General features: G+C 48.2%; 1 protein-coding gene and 1 long non-coding RNA gene across 2 annotated transcripts in view; one reads left to right on the plus strand and one right to left on the minus strand.

The window, feature by feature from the left end:
- LOC143377723 (uncharacterized) overlaps positions 1 to 18,699 on the plus strand; it is a 171,616-nt gene extending 152,917 nt beyond the window's left edge. Inside the window, exon 5 of the long non-coding RNA XR_013087398.1 lies at positions 17,781 to 18,699. This is a non-coding gene — a long non-coding RNA (uncharacterized LOC143377723). The remainder of the gene's footprint in view (positions 1 to 17,780) is intronic.
- Positions 244 to 18,826, minus strand: LOC143377718 (solute carrier family 22 member 4). The gene is made up of 11 exons (XM_076829351.1): positions 18,693 to 18,826; positions 9,258 to 9,349; positions 6,309 to 6,456; positions 4,999 to 5,212; positions 4,810 to 4,916; positions 3,911 to 4,065; positions 3,450 to 3,639; positions 2,848 to 2,980; positions 2,469 to 2,775; positions 1,875 to 2,059; positions 244 to 1,650 (listed from the first exon to the last, which is right to left on the minus strand). The coding sequence occupies exons 1-11, from the start codon at positions 18,728 to 18,730 to the stop codon at positions 1,474 to 1,476; spliced, it is 1,746 nt and encodes a 581-aa protein (XP_076685466.1). The 5' UTR covers positions 18,731 to 18,826; the 3' UTR covers positions 244 to 1,473.
- Positions 18,827 to 19,201: the final 375 nt, after the last annotated feature.

Raw genomic sequence — 19,201 nt, forward strand, 5'->3', positions numbered from 1 at the left:
GCTTCCGCGGGGATGTAGGGGCGCGTTGGCGCGGATTATTCGGTTGCAATGTGTTCTTGAACTCGGCTGAGTGCGGGAATAACTGATGCACTGGGGCTTTGCCGTTTTTATCGTGCTTCTAATGAGAGAGCAGGATCATTTAATAGATTACTGTGGTTAGTTAAGAGTAGGTTAGTGTTATTCGGAAGGTCTGGACAGTTTGTGTAAATGTTTCAAGGGAAATTAAGTATAAGTAGGCAGAAGTTTGTAATAGCTCGTATATTCTCGGAATTCTCTAATATATTATATTCATCCTTTCCTTAACATCTAACTTAGATTTGTATACGTTTTCACTATAAGAATCCTTAGAACGATCTTAACTACACGATTGCTTCAAGCAGTGGCGCGCTCAGAGGGGTGGCACCCCAAAGAAGGGGCCTTGTAAAATCAAAGAAAACTGGAATTTATTCTCTAAATAAATTTTTAGAATCTCCTAATAAATTTTACTGAATTTGCATAAAAAATATTTGTATCCCTTCAACTCGGCCCCCCGAAAATTAAGTCCTGAGTGTGCCAGTAGCTTCAAGTGTTGGTACATCTTTCATTCTACATAACGATGGAAACATCTCCGATGGTTCACACCTCCCACACACTACATTAACCCTGCTTTTGATCAGTGGAAATGGAGAGTGCACGGATCAACCACCATAAATGCAAAAATATCCAACGATATTTATCATTAGTTAATTAGTTGGTAACATTTCTGCGACCAATGCAGACATTTCGTTACACGTAGGTAGTTTCATAATCAGGATGCTTCCATCGCCATGAGCATTACCTCTCACACTCACTGCACTCTGCGTTTCATTAATAACAATTGTAATAATAATTGTACTATAATCTTTGCACGCTATGTGTCCAGTGCGTGGTAAATTCGCGCTAGCATAAATACATGCATGTATACGATTATTGCTATCAGTTCTCTAGACGATGCACTACGATGGCACGAGTGGTACGCGACGAAACAAGTCGTTCTATCAGAAAGAAACGGGCCCCGATACGGCGCTGCTGACTAATACGTTCGCTGGCACGGCGCAGCAATACTGTGCAAGTACCTGAGTGTACGCGTGGTTGTCCTCCCGAGGCCGTGAAGAATTCATTAAACGGCTACGAGGTTTAGGAGAAAGTGATAAAGAACGCGGGCGCCTTATCCGTCGCGCGTGAAAATAACGACTGAGGTAACTCCATATTCCACGGAGAACGATCGCCGACACGTTTCCCAGTCGATCGATTTTATGGCAAATTTCAGACGATATTCGGCGCCGTGGAGCTCGGGTATCTCGCGCGAAACTCCGGAGGCAAGGAGGAGTTTCGCGCGTCTCGAGGCTGTCGAGGTCGAAACTTCTGAAAGCCATCGCCCGCCGCGGCTGCTCCATTTCCCCAGTTTCTCTGCGCTGGGTCTAAACGTATCGCGGTGCGCCACTGCTCCACCCCTTAAGACGGCGAGTCCTCCAGGTCCCCCTTGAGCTGCGGCTTGCCGATGTTCTCCGCTTCCGACACCGTGTCCGGGAGCTTCGTTCCCAGCGTCTCCGGGAACATCAGCGACAGAAGTCCCGCGGACAGGCCCATGCATCCGAAAAGAATGAGCGGCAGCTCCGGCATGATTTGTGCCTGCGCAACCACGTGGCTGTGTAAACGGAGGTGCGCGCTATGTGTCTCGCTGCTCGAGCCAGCTGATTTAAGGGCTGAAGCTTGACCTCGAGGGGTGCTTCGCTCGAAACAGACCGGATCGATAGGGGCGAGCGCGGAGCGGCGTACGATAGAGATTCGAAGCGGTACTTTTGGGTTCGAGGAGCTAGAGGTTTTGGAAATCTCGCGGAGAATGGCAGGCTTACCAAGAGCGGAGTTTGCGGTGATAATATTGACCCCATGCGGCCAGTCATGCTGCAGATCCCGAGGAGGGAGTGTCTGAGGTTCGTGGGGAACAGCTCCGCCGTGTAAATGTAAATGGTCGAGAAGGACATCGTGATGCACCACTTCCCTCCCATGTACAGGATCAGGGGGAGGAAGGTCCACGAGCCTGGAAGAAGAAATACTCAGAAGCTGGCCTGATTCTTCCGTCTTAATATTAACAAAGACGGAGTAAAACCGTGGGAGTGTCGAGATCATTGGGTACTTAGAGATGCAAATCGATTCGCGAAAAAAAAATGGCATAGTAAATGGTGATTACGAATTACGGAAATCGGGATCGAGTTGACTGAATTAGTTCCGCGCGGTTGCTACTACGTAGGGGCCTTGGACAGAGATTGAAACCTGTTAATCCCAAGATGCAAGCTACTAATGAAGTCATTAGTAATACCGAACAGAAGAACTTAATCAGCATGGACTAAACGATCTTGAATGCCGATCGGATTTAAGGCAGACGGTTAGATTGAAAATGGGATCGAAGTAGCGAGTGGTTATAATGTACGCTTTGAAAAATACTGTACCAGTCGGCACGAACTGTATCGCCAAGCAGAACACGCCACTCAGCAGGAAGGACGAGGACAGGGTGGCCTTTCGGCCGACGTAATCCGTGAGGAACCAGGTTAAGAAGTAAGCCGGGATCTCGACGACGGCGACTAGTATGAAATTAACGTATTTGTCGCCGGCGAAGGCCACCGAGTTCAACGACAGCCCGTAGTAGACGAAGGTGTTCGTCAGCCAGCAGAAGGAGCAGGCCACCAACCGAGTCACCATCACCGAGGAGTTCAAAATCTCCAGCACTGGATTCTTCTTCTGCGGCAGCTGCTCTGTCTGCAAGATAAAACTGCGATCGATCGTTCGCGAACAACACGATGATTCAATCGTCTACCGAGGAACCGGTACCTTCTCGCTCTTCACCGTGTTCAGCTCCTTGAACGCACCGATCGCCTCTTCGGAGATCTGCAGCCCGTTAATGCGCGCCATTTTACGATAAATACTCTCCACCTTCTCCTGCTTCCCGTTCGCCAGCAGCCACCTTAAAAGCGTCATTTGCTATGTAAAATCAGGAACCCTCGTGCCATAAGAGACTGCCCGGACTAAAGGACCACGGGACGGTCGGCGTAGCCGTGGTGGTTAACGCTGCTGGTCAGCACGCGGGCGGCTCGGGTTCGATTCCCGGCGCCGGTGGCTCTTTTTTTCCGAGGTTCCCATAAACGTAGAAATATTACGTCACCGATTCCCTACAGCTAATTGTGTTGCACCGAGTACAGTTTATTGGACCGTGGTCAAAGCAGGGTATGGCTTCTAATATGGAAACGGCCCGCGGACGCGTTAATTAGAACAGCGGGGTCCAATCAACGACCGCGGGCTGACGTCGAGGGAGCCAGGTAATTGGACGGATGTCCCCCGATGACGACTCGAAACGGTCGTTAAAAGGGCTCGTTTTGGGATCGTTAGCGGGACCTAGCGGGCGACGCGAATTAAATAGTCACGGGTATTATTACCTGACCGATTCCGGGATCAGGAAGGGCATCAAGATGGCGAGCAACGCAGGACCGTACACGATCCGAAGGAGCAGCCGCCAGGATCTCGACCACATCGCGATCAAACCCAGCAACATCTCGCCCACCGCGAACATGCAGCAGATGATGGTGCTGGCTAGGACTCTACCTTTCACCCCCACCATCTCCATCCCTGAAAACGAAAATCATTTCTCCGGAATTCTCCTTGGGGAAAAAGTGGTAACTTCCATACAGTGGGTCTCTCCATCGATCACGACTGACGGAGGGAACTGTATACGCATAAAACAAATTATAATACAACTGGAAGAGGCTGTAATGGGCACTTGCGAGTCTCCGATATCGAAACGCCTCTGTTCCGAGGCGCGTGAAACATGGCCGTTATTTATTCCGGCATTATTCACGTCCGAACGTCTTCCCTTACTTTGCCCGCGTTATTAACTCACCTAAAATAAATCCAGCGCTGTAGATACCGGCCGCGACAGTCGCGTCGATAAATTCGAACGCGAGAAACATCCAATAATTCACCGCGAAGGAATGTATCAGGCCGCTGATCCCGCTCAGGAACGTGGTGAGCGTCAGAATCGTACGTCTTCCGTATCTGGAAATAACCGCGGGGATGGATGAATAAGCAGCGCCGGCTTTATTGGCGCGGCTGATTTTTATTCCGCCCCCCGTCTCACTGACACCACCGTCCCGATGCATTTTATTCTCCAGCGGACAGAGTCGATGCGGTACATTGTCAGACTCTCTGGATCCCGCGCGACAGAAGCCCGTCGGTGTCTCTTTTTCCGGGGATCTCGAAATGCATTCCTAAGTTCGAATCATCCCCGCGGAACTATCAAACTTTCCCCCCCGAAAAGTGCAATGTAGGGTGGCATCCCGCCAATTCGAATTGGAGATTCTAGGCTATCAACTCGAAAGTCTATTTCGAGTCACTCAGACCTGGAGACCGGAGTTTATCTCGGGATGCTGGGCCCCAGGAGCAAGGCGAAATGGGGGATCCTCTCTGGGCTATCTACTCTCGGTGACCTAGGGAACCTTCGCGGAATTTTTAGTCGTTTGATTAGTAACCTAGAGGATTGTTTTCATAGGAAACTCTTCTAAGTCATCTTCGGACTGAAATTACTTCTCCTGGGCTATCATCCAACCCTCGTAACACAATCACGCTTTGTCGAACTTCTGATCTCCATTTCCACGCTCCCCTCTGTGTACACCTAGGGAATCTACCGAGAAACGGTTCGCCGCGAAGTCACCCCAGTTCACATGAATCTTCATTTCCCACATCGACGCGGTTAAAGCTGATCAAGGGACCCGAGGTCCACTCCCAGCGATTGTTTCTCACCTGTCCGATATGTATCCGGTGAAGATCAAGCCGAAGAATTGGCCGACGTTATTTATCGTGCCCACCAGCGCGAGCTTCCATCGATTGGCGTCGCAGGTGAGGCCCCACTGTTGTAGGAAACAAAGGAAAATCGTGAGTCATCGGTGGCCTCTGGCGTAGACCTCTGGCTGGAAGGTAGACCCAGCTTACCTCGCTGAGCACCGTGTTCTCCGATGGATCATAGATCCAAGAGTCGCATTTCTGGGTCGCGTTGCTGAACGACTGATTCGTGCACACGCCAGAATGATTCCTCACAACATACCGGGTGCATTTCGACACCTCCGAGATGTCTGGCACAGAATTGACGGCCCATGGCACGTCGAACACTGTGCTGCCAGGATCGTCGCACTCTGGCACCCTACACCTGAATTTGCAAATATATTTTCAGCTCTAAAGCGGTGTTTCCCAACGTGGACGCTGAGGAGCTTTGGGGTGGCTGCTTCTAGAGGCAGTAGGGGGCGTTAAGGAGCAAGCGGGTGACATACATTTTAATAATTTAAAAAAAAAAATACAGTCGAAATTCCAACTTCATTATTTTAATAATTAACTTGGAACTTCAGCTTCTACTTATTTTATTTTGCTTACTCTCAATCGAACTTCTTAGGATTCAACAATTACGTGCACAGCTACGCTTGGACATTGCGATAATGGCAAAGAAACTTTGAAAGGGAGGCGGTGAGCCAAAAAAGTTTGGGAAACTCGGCCTGTCGAACTAACGTTCACCGCGATCGGTGAGTTTTACTCCAGCGTCAATGCAAAATAATACATCTGGCGAAAGTTATGACTCATTAACGTTATCGCGCTGCAACGTTCCTAGTGCCACCCACGCGTGGCACTTTGATCAGTCGTAACTCTTAACAGATGGATTATTTCGATGCCTCGTTTAACTGTCGCGTGTTTGATTCAAAGCTCGTATACTCTACGATGCATTCGATCTTCTACAGTGGTTGATTTACCGCCACAAGCTCTGCAGGTGTACAGAGCTTGCATCACGAGTCTCTTCACACTCCGTGGCTCTAAAGACACCAGCCTCGGACGTCTTTAACTTCGCACCCTCCGCACCGCGTGCAATCTCTCGTGGCGGCGATATTATTATTATTAGACGATGCAACGCGTAAATAGATCACAAGCGCAGCTAACGCTCCGCGGTACCGTAGCGAGAGGGTTAATCGGTCTTGTAATAAAACAGCCAATCAGCTCGTCGCGTTCAATACATAATTCATCGGCCGACCGAGTTACTATGCCGTTCGGAGGTTCTCGTTGATCGCCCGTTCGCCGCTCGTCGCGGGTATTGTTCGAGACCGCGTTTAGAGCTCGCCACGGGTGCGTAACGAAGCTGCGAACGCGCCGGGGCGAGCCGCGCTCGGAACAAAGGGAACGGATACGTAGAAATAGCGGGAAGAGAGAGAGAGGAAGAAAAATGTTCGGAATTAGCGTGACGCCGTCTGAAAAGCACGTACCTGTATTTAACTTCGCCGGCGGTGAACACGTAAGCAAGCGTGAATCCTGCTGACAAGAACAGAGGCAAGCTGATTATCGAGAACATGATCATTTGATAGTATCCGAAACGATCCGCTTCCTGCTTCCCGCTCGGTCCTCTCTTCTCCCCTGCGAAAGGCAGATTTCCGACGATCAGGCGGATAAGCAAATTCCCTTTCTGAAGCGCGGGGCGGTCCCGCTCGACGAGAGAAAAAAATAGTGAACGGAGGAAGACGGAGGGAGGAACGATTCGATAATAAGACGGACGCGAAATCAGGCCGATCTGCAGAACCGCTTAATCCGGCGATCAGATTGCTACCGCGATGATTGAAGCTCCGCCGTTGACACGCGATATTTCAACCGCGGGGTTAAGGGGAAGAGTAAGAACAAAGCTTCCATCTTCGCGTGCACGTAACCGTGATCGATAATTTCCTCTTAAATCACTGGCCCGTTTTACGATCGCGTGGATAACCGTGGTAATCACGGCTGGATAATTTCCTTGGCTGACGGTCGCTCGAAAACCAGCACGTTGTCGCGCTCGACCGGACGGTCCTCCGAGCGAATTACATCATTAACCGGCGTCTGATTGTTACACCTAGCGTCGCGCGTGGTCCGGATAACGCGCCACGGAAAACGTTTTCCATGGGAAGGAGGACCCACGTAGGAAACGGGGAATCGGGTACCCCGTGTGCACCGTTGCGGGACATCGGGCATCTGGCGATTAACTCGAGTTACGACTAATCAACGGAGAAGGCAGTGTCGCGTTTAACACTTGGATGCTGTCAGCGGGATAGTCTTTCGAGCTTCAGCTACGGTACAGGGTGTTTCACTGTAGCATCTGTAACTCGAACACTTCGAAGTAAACGCGCGGCCCGGAGACTTTCACTCTTAGTCAGTGGCGCACTCGGGATTTCATCTTGGGGGGAGCCGTGTTCAACGGATAAAAATATTTTTCATACGAATTCAGTAGAATTCATTAGGTGATTAGAAAAATTAAATTAAAGAATAAAATTCAGTTTTCTTTTCGGTTTACAGAGTCCCATCTTTGGGGAGAGCCAGGACCCACTTGCTCTCCCCCCTCCCTCTGGGTGCGCCATTGCTCTTAGTAACGTATTCACAAAAGTAGATAAGCTTGCGATAGGTAGTCTAAATGTTCTGCACTTACGCCTGTTACACTCGATCATTGACTCAGAATAATTAAATTGTTTATACCTCTGACTCAAATCCCTTAGGGGTCTTCTTTAAGTTACGTAAGGCTTTTTGGGGCAGGGGGAAGGGAATTTCTTACAAGGGGAAGAGGGAGTCAGCTAGCGTCTTGAGTAATATTTTTTAACCTAATTTTCAATACGATTAGACTAAAAAACGATGTGTCATCGCACACACGAAATTTTTTAAACTTTTAAATTTTAAAGCTGAAAAAATTACGTAAGGACGGGGGGAAATGGTATGGAATCGCACAAATTAGCCTTACGTGATTTAAGGACGACTCCTTATACTACCCGCAGATGCAAGGGGCATGTGGAGGCCTCATCGTGAACTCGCTCTGTATATTCCAACACGCCTCGGGACACACGTTTGTAAAAACCTCTTTTAAGCGGTTATACCTACATGCAGGGTCTGAAAACACAAGTATTTTCGGCACTTCTTTTTTTAAAACTTGAAGACTTTTTTTTAATAAACGATTGTGCATTCGAAAATATACATTATTTTAACATTCTTGTGAGAGCGATTCTGTGGCGAAAATCGATACTTTTGCTATGAGAAGCTGCCATTTTGTAGTAAATTAATTTTTCGAGAAAATGAACGATTAAGGACTAGATAATCTAATATACTAACTAAATTCCAGCGATTTTTTTACTTCAAATCAACCAGGTAAAAATTAGAGTGGTCACCGCAAACTACTGAAAAAAAATCGCTGCCGGGAGATCGGTGATATTTATTTTATTTATTTATATTTTCCATCGCAAAAATTACTACGAGTAGTTTAACATGTGCGCTTTCCTTTACATAGAGGTTTAATTAAAAAAGCCTTCAAGTTTTTCCCCAAAAAATTCCCGAATATACATGTTTTTCAGACCTCACAGGTAGGCATAACTCCTTAAGGGGATATACCCGTTTCAACCCTCGGAAAATGTGTAACTTTTGTGGATTTTTTTACAAGTCAACGGCTTGATGAAGATTTCCCGTTTTTTTACTATCTTTACATAGTATTATGAACTACTTAAAAAAAAAGTTTCAGTTAAAAAACTATTGTTTTTCGGAAGTTATGGATACATATCCGAAAGTCTCTCGATTTTAGACGGCTAAACGGTGGGCCTAAAAACTCGCGCTACGTTCAACCAATTCACTTCCAATTTTGCATGCAGGATCGTAATAAGATTCCACATCGTCCAACGAGGGCTTTTTTTATTCCGATTCCCCGTTTATTATTTATAAAGAAAAAAGTTGGCCTTTTCTCTTAAAAAAATGTAACTTTACCTTTGATCTCTCACCATTTCTTTATTTTTCATAATTTTCAAAATCAGCCCCACTAGACGATAGCTATTGACATACTTTATAAGAAGATTTTATTGTTTTTGATTTCCGACACGACATGCACCTGTTTTCAGGCCCACCGCTAGCCGTCTAAAATTTTAGCCGACTTTTGGATATGTATCCATAACTTCCGAAAAACAATAGTTTTTTAACCGAAACTTTTTTTTTAAGTAGTTCACAATACTGTGTAAAGATAGTAAAAAAACGGGAAATCTTCATCAAGCCGTTGACTTGTAAAAAAATCCACAAAATGTACCCATTTTCCGAGGGTTCAAACGGGTATACCCCCTGAACACACAGGATCCACACCCAGTGTTTCAGCTATTCTAAGACCACCCCGCATGAAGCTACAAATAATATCGATGCCCAGTAATATTATATCTCGGGTTAGTTACCTCTGGGCCCATCCTTGGTCTTCTCCACCGACGACGCGTCGTCCTGCTTCGAGCAAAAGAGCCTCATGCTTTCTTCCTCGCCCTCCCTCAGGCTGCGAACACAGAGACAGAGATTCGAGAATTATGCCGATTCGCGGGGCGACGGTTTCCTCGTTGACCCCGCGTCCGGAGGGGAGGTCAAATCGCTGTTCGATCGCGTAGAAGGAACGGCGCAGTTGCATCGCGGCCTGCCGTTACGTAAACGCGAGCTTTTACCGAGCGACCGGGGAGACACTCTGGACACCGCCGCGGGAGAGAGTTTCGCGGGGCCCGTCATCGTTGTCCCGCGATCGCTGGAGGGAACGACGGTGATCGGGGACAAACGGCCGAGGATTTAGGACCGGGTGTCGGCAATGGAACTAACGGAAGCCAGCCCAAGTGGAGCAGGTGTTGCCTGGACGGTGGCGGTGGAGGAGCAGGCACGGCGATAATGAACTGGCTGACCGGGTCCTGACGCGCGACTGCCAACCACTCGTGGCCGATTCTGATTTTTCTACTGACCGCGTTCAGTCGCCGCACGATCGCGGTGGAAGAGGAAGCGACGTGTCAACCAACCGCGTACGCTCGCCGAGTCTGGCGCGTTATGGAAATCAACCGATTCGGTGGAAACAAGGAGGTGCGCTCGTAATGCACGAGTGGAGTAAGTCGAGGCGTAAGTCCAGACGCCTCGCTCCGTTCTCTTGCGAAATCTTTTTAGTGGCGCGCGCTATAGGACGCGCCGCGCTTGTGTTGAAATTGAGAGGAATTAATGGCCCCGTGTCCCGTTGAAGTAATGCGTTAAGAGTTGTCGAATCATCGCGACGATTTCTGACCTCCATCGATCGGACGGTTTCAGAAATGCAAGGGACGCTTGGAGGACGACGCAGTCTGACTTGCAGATCTCCTCGACGCTCGCATCGGCCTTCCGTTATCGAGTGCCATTGACTTTCCGATGCGAACGATTCCAGAACTGTCGCACGGTTTTATTTGTACGCCGTTCGCGGCGCGAATCGCCTTGACAGTCCGCCGAGGCCGATTTAACGTTTCAAGGCGGAGATGAGTCGTCACTGCCCTTCAGTCCGGCGAGATAAATATGCGTGGATGTCAGTGGTGTCCGTGGAAAATTCATACGTTTCCGTGAATCATGGGTTTATTATTATTTATCGCTCCGTTCTGCCTACCGTGCACGTGATTCTCTTTGCACCTTTTAAAACAGATTATCGAGGCGCTGGATCAAAGAGGAATAATTGGGTCACGCAGAAAGCTACCAATCCTTCAAAAGACAAACAATTAGTTGAACGGAGTATGGATCCCATAATTCTGCGATCTTTATTCTGTAAAAATTACCAAGCCACGGAAGAACTCAAAACTACCAACCCATAGTTCCATTTGAAGCTTACGAAACAAAATCTACAAAAAATTAAAAATAATATTAATCATACTACTCACTATTAAATAACCCATTGAAAAACATTCCAAAGCAATACGAAGAGATAAAATATGCCGAATAGAAACGAAGCTCTTTTCTTTAATAATTAAAATCCTGAGGGTTGGTAGCTTTCTGCCTAACCAGGCCCAAGTATCACCAATGCCATGTTTCTGTATAGAATAGGTGTCTCAAGTCTTCAGGCTTTACACCTTCCCACATTTTGTCATATCAAACATACTGTGCCCCTGTGTTATAAAACGCGACATGCCCTAATCGTTTTATCAATTCGTTGCGCAGCTTCCACCTCGCAGCCGTAACACGATAATTAGCGGAGACGCGAGACCGCAGCTCTCGCCAGGGCGTAAAAAATACCAGGAATCGAGTCCGGTACCGCGAAACCGGATAGAATGACGGGAGCACGGCTGGCAGCGGGTAGTCCCGTCCTTCGCGTGCGATCTTGCCGCGAGCTGGTTGGAACCGCGCTCCGCGAATTAACATAAATTAACGCTTAAACGATCCACTAGCCGAGGACTGCCTAATTTTTTAATAAAGACACAGACGGTATCGCGTTACCTCGGCCGTCCTGCAGTCCCCTCGCGCTTCCTTCTTCTGAGCAAATTCAGGCGAAACGTCCAATTACCATCGGGGATCGAGCGAAGTCCAAGTCGCCGAGCTTGAACGCGTGACACGGTCCCGATTTCGATCGCAATGATTCGGGATCGAAGAAGAAAGAGGAGGCAACCGCCGATCGTAATTGAATGTGTGCCCACCTTGAAACGCAGTCCACTTAAGTGATCAATTGCACCTATCAAGCTAAACGCTCTAATGCCCGAGCCACTTAAATTACGCACGGGCCGTCATTAACAATTCCGTTGGCCAACCGAAAGAATAATTGCCTCGACGGTCCTTCAGAGGAACCTTCGACTCGACCCAGAGAATTCTGCTGGATTGATCGTCGCGATCGCGTGCCTTTTAATTGAGCAACGTCACTGCTGCCTCGAGTCGTTCACCTGGGTGATCGCCGAGCCATGCGATCGTGCTAAAAAATACTCGCGGACTCACCGACAGTTCCGGTCACCGTGCGAGGGAAACGATCGCGAGTCGCCGCGATTGTACGTAAACGAAGCTTCCGGGAAACGGCACTCCCGGGGCCTGCTGGGCGTGTTCGATCCAAAGCTTTCCAGTGGATGATATCTCGATTGCGAACAGGTGCTCCAGGCGTCCTTTCACGGATCGCCTACGCCAGCTTTCCAGCTCGCTGGCCCGCTCGCGTGTGGCTTGTTAATTTGCCTGGCAGCCGAAGAGGAGCGTTAAAGAAAAATTAAGGGACGCGTGCCACGCGCTGGACCATCGGTGACCCGGCACTCTGCTGCTGCGGCAACTATCCTTGATGGCACACGCGAACGCTGCGTTCCCGATGCCCATCGTAAGAATGGTGGAGAGAGGGGAATATACGGAGGTGGGAAGGTCTGGTCTTCCTCAAGTTCTAGCCTTCCCGAATGGAGAGATACTCGGCTGACCGACAGCTGCGGCTTCTCTGATTACAAGTGGACAGTCGCGTTCGTCTTCGGAGTTATTAGGTAGATGGAATGTTTCGGGCAGGCCCGCCTCGTCCCTATAGGCAAAATTAACAAGGAGCGCAAAGTGGTCCTTTCACTGTTGGCATTTTTTAAGGGACAGCTATTTTTTAAGGTACGAATGAAGGTTCGGAGTAACGTCGTCGAAGGGCTCAAATAAACGTGTTATAAATAAAGGGGGGAATTTGGCTCCTGCCGGGCCTGGTTTTGGGTAGCTGTGAAAACTACTGGAGTTAAAATTTAAGACGTTCCTGCTAGCTACTTAGAGTTTAGAAGGTTTATAGGAAGTCAGGTGAAGCGAGTGCAGGTTGAATCTTAATCCTGTGGAGCAGAATCGAGAATTGAGGGAGCGTTAAATTTGGGGGCGGCGAATTTTGAGCGACAGAAATTGGGAAATATGTAAATGTATTATAAATAAAGGGGGGAATTTGGCTCCAGCCGGGCCTGGTTTTGGGTAGCTGTGAAAACTACTGGAGTTAAAATTTCAGACGTTCCTGCCAGCTACTTAGAGTTTAGAAGGTTTACTCGAAGTCATTTGAAGTGAGTGCAACTTGAATCTCAATTCCGTGGAGCAGATTCGAAACTTTATTATTTCAGTCCTCGCGCCGCGTTATTAGTTCCAGGTAACCGCGGTTAGCTGCGTTTTTATCGATACCGCAGTTATTGGAAGCAAACGATGGCATTACGTAAAATATGGTAAAAATATTACCATGCCTTCACGGTTTACTGGGTCCCGGATACTTGCTAAAATTCCGCGCGCCGTGTGTAGTTGTTTAAACGACTTAATGCCTGATAATATCGAGGTGTTGCTCAATCCCCGACGAGAAGTGTTATGTGTACCCCCGTTCCACGAGTATGCGGTCACTGCGTTAAATGCCACTTCTCGGCGACTTTCATGGCGTTCCGGAGCAAGTTTTTTCACTCCAGAATCCTTTACCAGAAGACTCTGCAAAGGATTCTTCTCTCGCATCCGCGACAGCATCCCAAAAAACCCCGCTGCGATCCGCGCGCATCCTGTTCAATACAATTTACCATCGCGAATACTTTCGAACGCGTCCGTGATTCAATCCGCCGCCACGTGTCCTTCTACGCAAATTCTTTATTCAAAAAGAATCTGTGACATCCGTAACTAATGATCGGTCACCGCGAAACAATCAATCTTCTTAGCGTTCCGGAATTCCAGGAATTCCCTACCAGTGCGCTCCGAAAGTCGAAGCGCACTGGCCAAGCGATAGAGACTTTTGCCGAAGGAGCGTAGCCTCGATATCTTTTGCGACGCATTTTTGCGACGTCGCTCCAGGGGAGGGGCTGTACTAATCTGGAGAGAACGAAGTTACTCGTCGCTACTGTGCGTCCCGGATCAGAGGCTCGAACGTTGGAGGTCGATTTTCAGTTTGCATCCGTGTGCCGCCGAATGCAGCGCATATGGTACGAGTAGTCGATGGAAGAGCGAATAGCCAACATATTATTTACCATGGAACGTGATAGATAACGCCATACGAGCCGATAAGGAGAAAACAGTGAACGCGACACGGCACGCCTGCACGCGTATTTTTGTCTCTGTTCGGTTCATCGAAAACAACCAGGGAAAAATCAAATAAAACTGGTTCGCTCCGGCTTAGTCCAGATACAACGGCGTACTTGCAACTAACACGAGATTTTGTTATTGTTGCATCGTCGCATACATCGATATGCAAAAATCGAGGAAAGCCTGGCCCGTTCTCTTTTATCGCCATCTGTCTCGGAGCTCGATTCTCCTCCTTCTTTTTATTTGGCATGAATAAATTACGTGTCCGAGGAAAAACGGGCGGTTAAAAGGAATAATGCAACAACACGGGAGAGAAAGGAGATAGGCAGGTTTCGAAGAATCCCTTTTCTTCGTCGACATCTTCGGTGTTTACAGCTTCACCGGGGAACAATGATCAAGCGCTGGGTGCAGTTTTATCGCAGCGATTGCGCACCGTTATCGATACAAAGATATCAACGTCTGCTTTACTTCTGCCCGCAAATACCGATTAAAAAACTGGATGCTCTAACCAGGAGACATAAAAATGGTACGATGTTTAGGATTTTTTTTCTAAATAACTATACAATGTATCTCGATGAAACTTTTTAAATTTTATTAATCTATCTGTGCACTATAATTTCCTATTTTTGTGCTGTCGTGAAGGAACTTGTGTTGTTTTTATAGAGTGGCGGAGGAATGGCCTCCTTAAAAGATAGTTTATCAAAGTTTGGGCCTAAAACTAGGGGACTCCCCTAAAAATATTTTTAAAAAAAACCCAAACTAACACGTGTTTGAGTAAAAAGTTACGATTTTAGGCTTAACTGCTATTTTCTTCAAATAAAAATAAAAAAATAAAAACCGGTAAGTATTAAGTATTTGTGGGAGGTCCACTAGATTGAAGTTTCCACGAAGATAGCGCAAAAGAATTTTAGACGAAACGACGTCTAGTTTTCCTCAAACCCTCAAATGCCTCTTAATGGAAAAGCGGTCGCCGCGGTACACTCGACCAGCCGCGACTTATCTGCCGTATCGAGACGCCTCCGCGTGTGTCATTAAAGATTCGTCAACTCGTCGATAACAGCTAGGAATTCTATTTCGTAATTGAGCTCGCTGCTATTCGGAACTGTGGTTCCGTGCGTCGAGACTTCTCCGGGCGGCATTGTTTAAACATCTCGCAGCATCTATCGCGCAGCGACGATAAATAACAAATAGACGGGAAGGAGAAGAGTGTTTGCCCGCGAGACGACGGAAAGAGGAGAGAACTGTGTAAAGAGGCCGGTAATTGTTCGCTGCGCAAATGTTTGTGGTCTACTCCCAGTTTGTCGAATTGAATAACGCGGTCGTGACCCGAATAAAAAGTGGAAAAACAAGGCGATAGTGGACTTTATCGTGGCCGTTGCGAAGACGCCTTTCATTATGCCAGCCGCGGTTTGTTTGCACGGCGATAAATCGCATTTGTTTAAGATCCGCGGCAACGCGTCGATCGTTCCAGGGATCTGCCCACCGAGCCGCGGTTGATCCGCCGGTTTCCAGGGGTAATGAGGGATCTTCTTCGAGCAAATAGGCCTATCTCGAACTGACAATCCCGTAGGAAGATAATATCGATGCCTCGAAATAGAGATACGAGTCTATCTTCCAACGGAGACTTTCAAACTCTGCTTCAACTAATTAGAAACTCATTCACCTAAAAGTCTACCGGTGACTGGTAGTAGGTACTTTAATCATCGGCTAGAGGTCATTTTACAATTAGTGGGCCACTTGAAAGAGGACGTGGGGGCCGTACCAAGAACGGACCACATCGATCGCCAACGATCGCGAGATACAGAAGTCATTCTAAGTGCTCCCGTAAACAGATTGAGTTCTGCAAACATTCCGAAGGTCTGTCACCGGAGTGACACTAATGATTCCCGTCGCGAATTAGTCAGCGTGGTATAACAGCGAGGCAAATGAGCACAGGCGGGCGATTTCCATTCGATTCGCAGCTACGCACGTTCCTCGGCCGGCATGGCTATCGAGCCACGAGATCGCGGAACGACCTCGCCGAGCCTCGTCCACCTCGAAAAATCGCGAGTTGGGAAAGGTCCCAGCCCGTAAGAGTGGAAAATGCGAATCACGAGCAGAGAGATCGCGTCAACCTCGCGGAAACGTGACTAACTTACACGCGATGGGACAAAGTCTGGCGCGTGAACTTTAAATAAAGACCTCGACACGTGCATCGCCGACCGACTCCCGGGCACCTGCTCTCGTTTCACTTCACTTCGAAGTATCTGCCGAGCGCGATTCTTTGTTTGTGCCTGGCAGATGTTCCAGGGGGTGGAACATCCCCAGGGGCGGATTTGTGGGTATATAGGCTAAGTAGGCTGCAGCCTAGGAGGAAATTCTGGGGAGTGGAACATTTGGGGGCGGCAAATTTTGGGGAGCGGAACATTTGGGGGCGGCAAATTTTGGGGAGCGGAAAATTTGGGGGCGGCAAATTTTGGGGAGCGGAACATTTGGGGGCAGCAAATTTGGGGGAGCGGAAAATTTTGAGGAGCGGAAAATTTGGGGGCGCGAATTTTGGGGAGCGTCAAATTTGGAGAACCAACAAATTTGTGGGCGTCAAATTTGGAGGATCATCAAATTTGTGGTCGGCAAATTTTGGGGAGCGTCAAATTTTGGAACGCGAATTTTGGAACGCGAATTCTGGAGAGCGTCAAATTGGGGGCGGCAAATTTTGGGGAGTGTCAAATTTGGGGGCGTCAAATTTGGAAGTGTGAATTTTGGAGAGCGTTAAATTTGGGGCGGCAAATTTGGGGGAGCGTCAAATTTTAGGGAGCGGAAAATTTGAGGAAGCGTCAAATTTGAGGGCGCGAATTATGGGGAGCGTGAAATTTTAGAGAGCAGAAATTTTTTAGCGGAAGAGATTGGGAAAGGTTTAAACGCAGAGACTTGAGACAACTTTGAAAACAATTCACTTCTTCATATAGCAATAACTTATACGTGAGTAGCGATATTGAATTAATCCTGAAAGCATCTCGACTCTTTTAAATTAAAATAATTAATGATATTTCGCGAAAAGGATGGCACACACGTGTTAGCCTAGGGGTGCCAAATCTCCAAATCCGCCCCGGACATCCCTTTAGAGTTCCTTGACTTAGGTAGTCTCTCTGTGATTCTAATCCCAAAGTGTTCGAATAATTGAAGAAAGTTTTAAATGCAGGCTTGAGAGTGGGATTAATATCGTATTAGGGAATTGCGATTTCAATGATATCTGCGAATTCCCTTGCACAGTAGAGACTGTGTTGGGTCAGAAAGTGGGGGCTGTACTATGACGAAGTACGTGATTCCTCAAGGATGGCCATTGAGAGAGAAGGAAGGGAAATAGTTTCAGGGATAAGCGTTCAATGTCTTGACAGACTTCGAGAGAAGCAACCACTTCGTAAGCTTGTATTATTGCGGAAAGGGTAGACACGTTCTAGCTTTTCCGACGTCGGGTTTGCGTGTTTGCGTCGTCCAATCATCACGCTTTCATTGTGATACCATCTCCCATTAATGCCCATTCTTTACAACACCTCCGCGATGCTGTTTTACACGCTTCGGCTTAACTACTGTTGTTATCTTCAATTGCCGAGGAGACTTTGCTGAGATCCAGCTGAGATCCTTATTCGATCATTACTTCTATTGCTTCTTAACCTTCCTACAAGACTCGAGAATCACCGCGGCATCTAATCGAATCAATAATGTTTGCCCTCGCGTTATTAAATGGGCGATAACAGGAACGAAGCCGGGTAATACTTGTTAATCAGCACGGTGTACCGAAGCAATTTTTTAAAACTTCAAATGCCAGCTTATTCGGATGAAAATGGTACTGGAAACGTTGCGGATGGAACATTAACCGGTCGTTAAAAGTTCGACTGTTCATTGTTGGAAAATACGCCTCGACGTCTGCCCCTTCGAATTTCCGACGTTATATTATTATTATCTAAATAAATGAATGTCTCGTTAATTTTTAGTTTCTGGTAATATACACTCATCCCCGTTGGCGCACCCAGAGGGGGAGGCCAGGGCTCTGGCACCCCCACGGAAAAATGGAAAAGTAGATTAATGTAACTACAACTGAAGTGAATCAAAAGCTTTGCAAGAGGTAAGGAAAACTGGATTTTCTTCTTTAAATAATTTTCTGCTACTGAATATGCATTAAAAATATTTATATCCCTTCGACTCGGCTACCCCCAGTAAAAATCCTGAGTGCGCCACTGCTCATCCCTATACTATATCGTAATTTATTCTAATGTTATCAAACCGTCGCTCGGATTGCTTTCAAGAACACTCTAATGCTGAGTTTACACCTGACGAGCGTTCGGCCGAGTGGGCCCACTGAGCCGAGCACTCGCCCAGTCTGAACGCATATTCTAGCACTCGGCCGAGTAATCCAGCAGGGAAGATTTTCACGCGGCCGAGCAGCAGACCGACGACACGGCCGAGTCACTCGTCAGATGTAAACCTCCCTTAAGATCGGCGATCGCCGATCAGGAAAGTGTTTCCCAGCAAAAGGCAACGACCTCAGCACGCTGATGCATCAGTAGATTCTTCCCGCTGGAAGCGTGCGGTCATTAGCGACGCGTGGTCAATTAAGCGGACAACTGTATCGCAGTTATGCCTCGCAGAAAATAAAGCGCCAACACGAAGATAAGAAAGGAACAACTGCAGCGTCTCTGCCAGAGCTGACAAACGTACGCACGAGTCGCGTCTGACCCGCCAGCTTCTTGAAGAGGAAAGAAGGGCCCTTGAGTGACGAAAATTCTACACAGCTGTTTCGCCGATTCGTTAACACGCAAAGCAACCAAACGATCAAGTAACTCGTCGCGAGAGTGAGAGGAGCCGAGGCTCGTCGTCGCACCGTGGAAACCATTCTTCATACTCACATTCTGGAACCCATCTTGGACCCCATTCTGGTACCCATGACCCCAGGCGCGCGGAGAGCCCCGTCTGTGTCGCAACCCAGCCAGCGGGAAGAAGGGCACAGTAGCTGGGTGCCCGCTGCACCGGCGTTGAACCGGAGGAGTGCCCCCTACGCGCGCGATCTCGCGGGTCGTGGAAGCCGTCGAAGACGCTTGACGCTGCGTGGAGGCTTTCCTCCTCCGCCGCCTCCTTTGTCCTATATTCCCGGAGCGGAGGTTCGCAGCGGAGACGGCACTCGGGAAGTTTGTCGGTGCTTGGTCATAGGAACTGCGCAAGTTTGCGCCCGCCGCTAAGTACGAGGAGCACTGGCACGATGCACAGCCGTCCCGGGCTAGGTCTGGTGAACGACGAAAAGTTGGGGAGAGAGGCGAGGCAGAAAGGCCATCGTCGTGGGCAGAGACGTTTTTCCAGCACGCACTCTCTTTCTATCTCCCCTTCTCTTCCTCCTTCCCCATGTTATCTGGATCGCTGT

Source organism: Andrena cerasifolii, chromosome 16 (genome assembly GCF_050908995.1).
Source record: "Andrena cerasifolii isolate SP2316 chromosome 16, iyAndCera1_principal, whole genome shotgun sequence".
Lineage (NCBI taxonomy): Eukaryota > Metazoa > Arthropoda > Insecta > Hymenoptera > Andrenidae > Andrena > Andrena cerasifolii.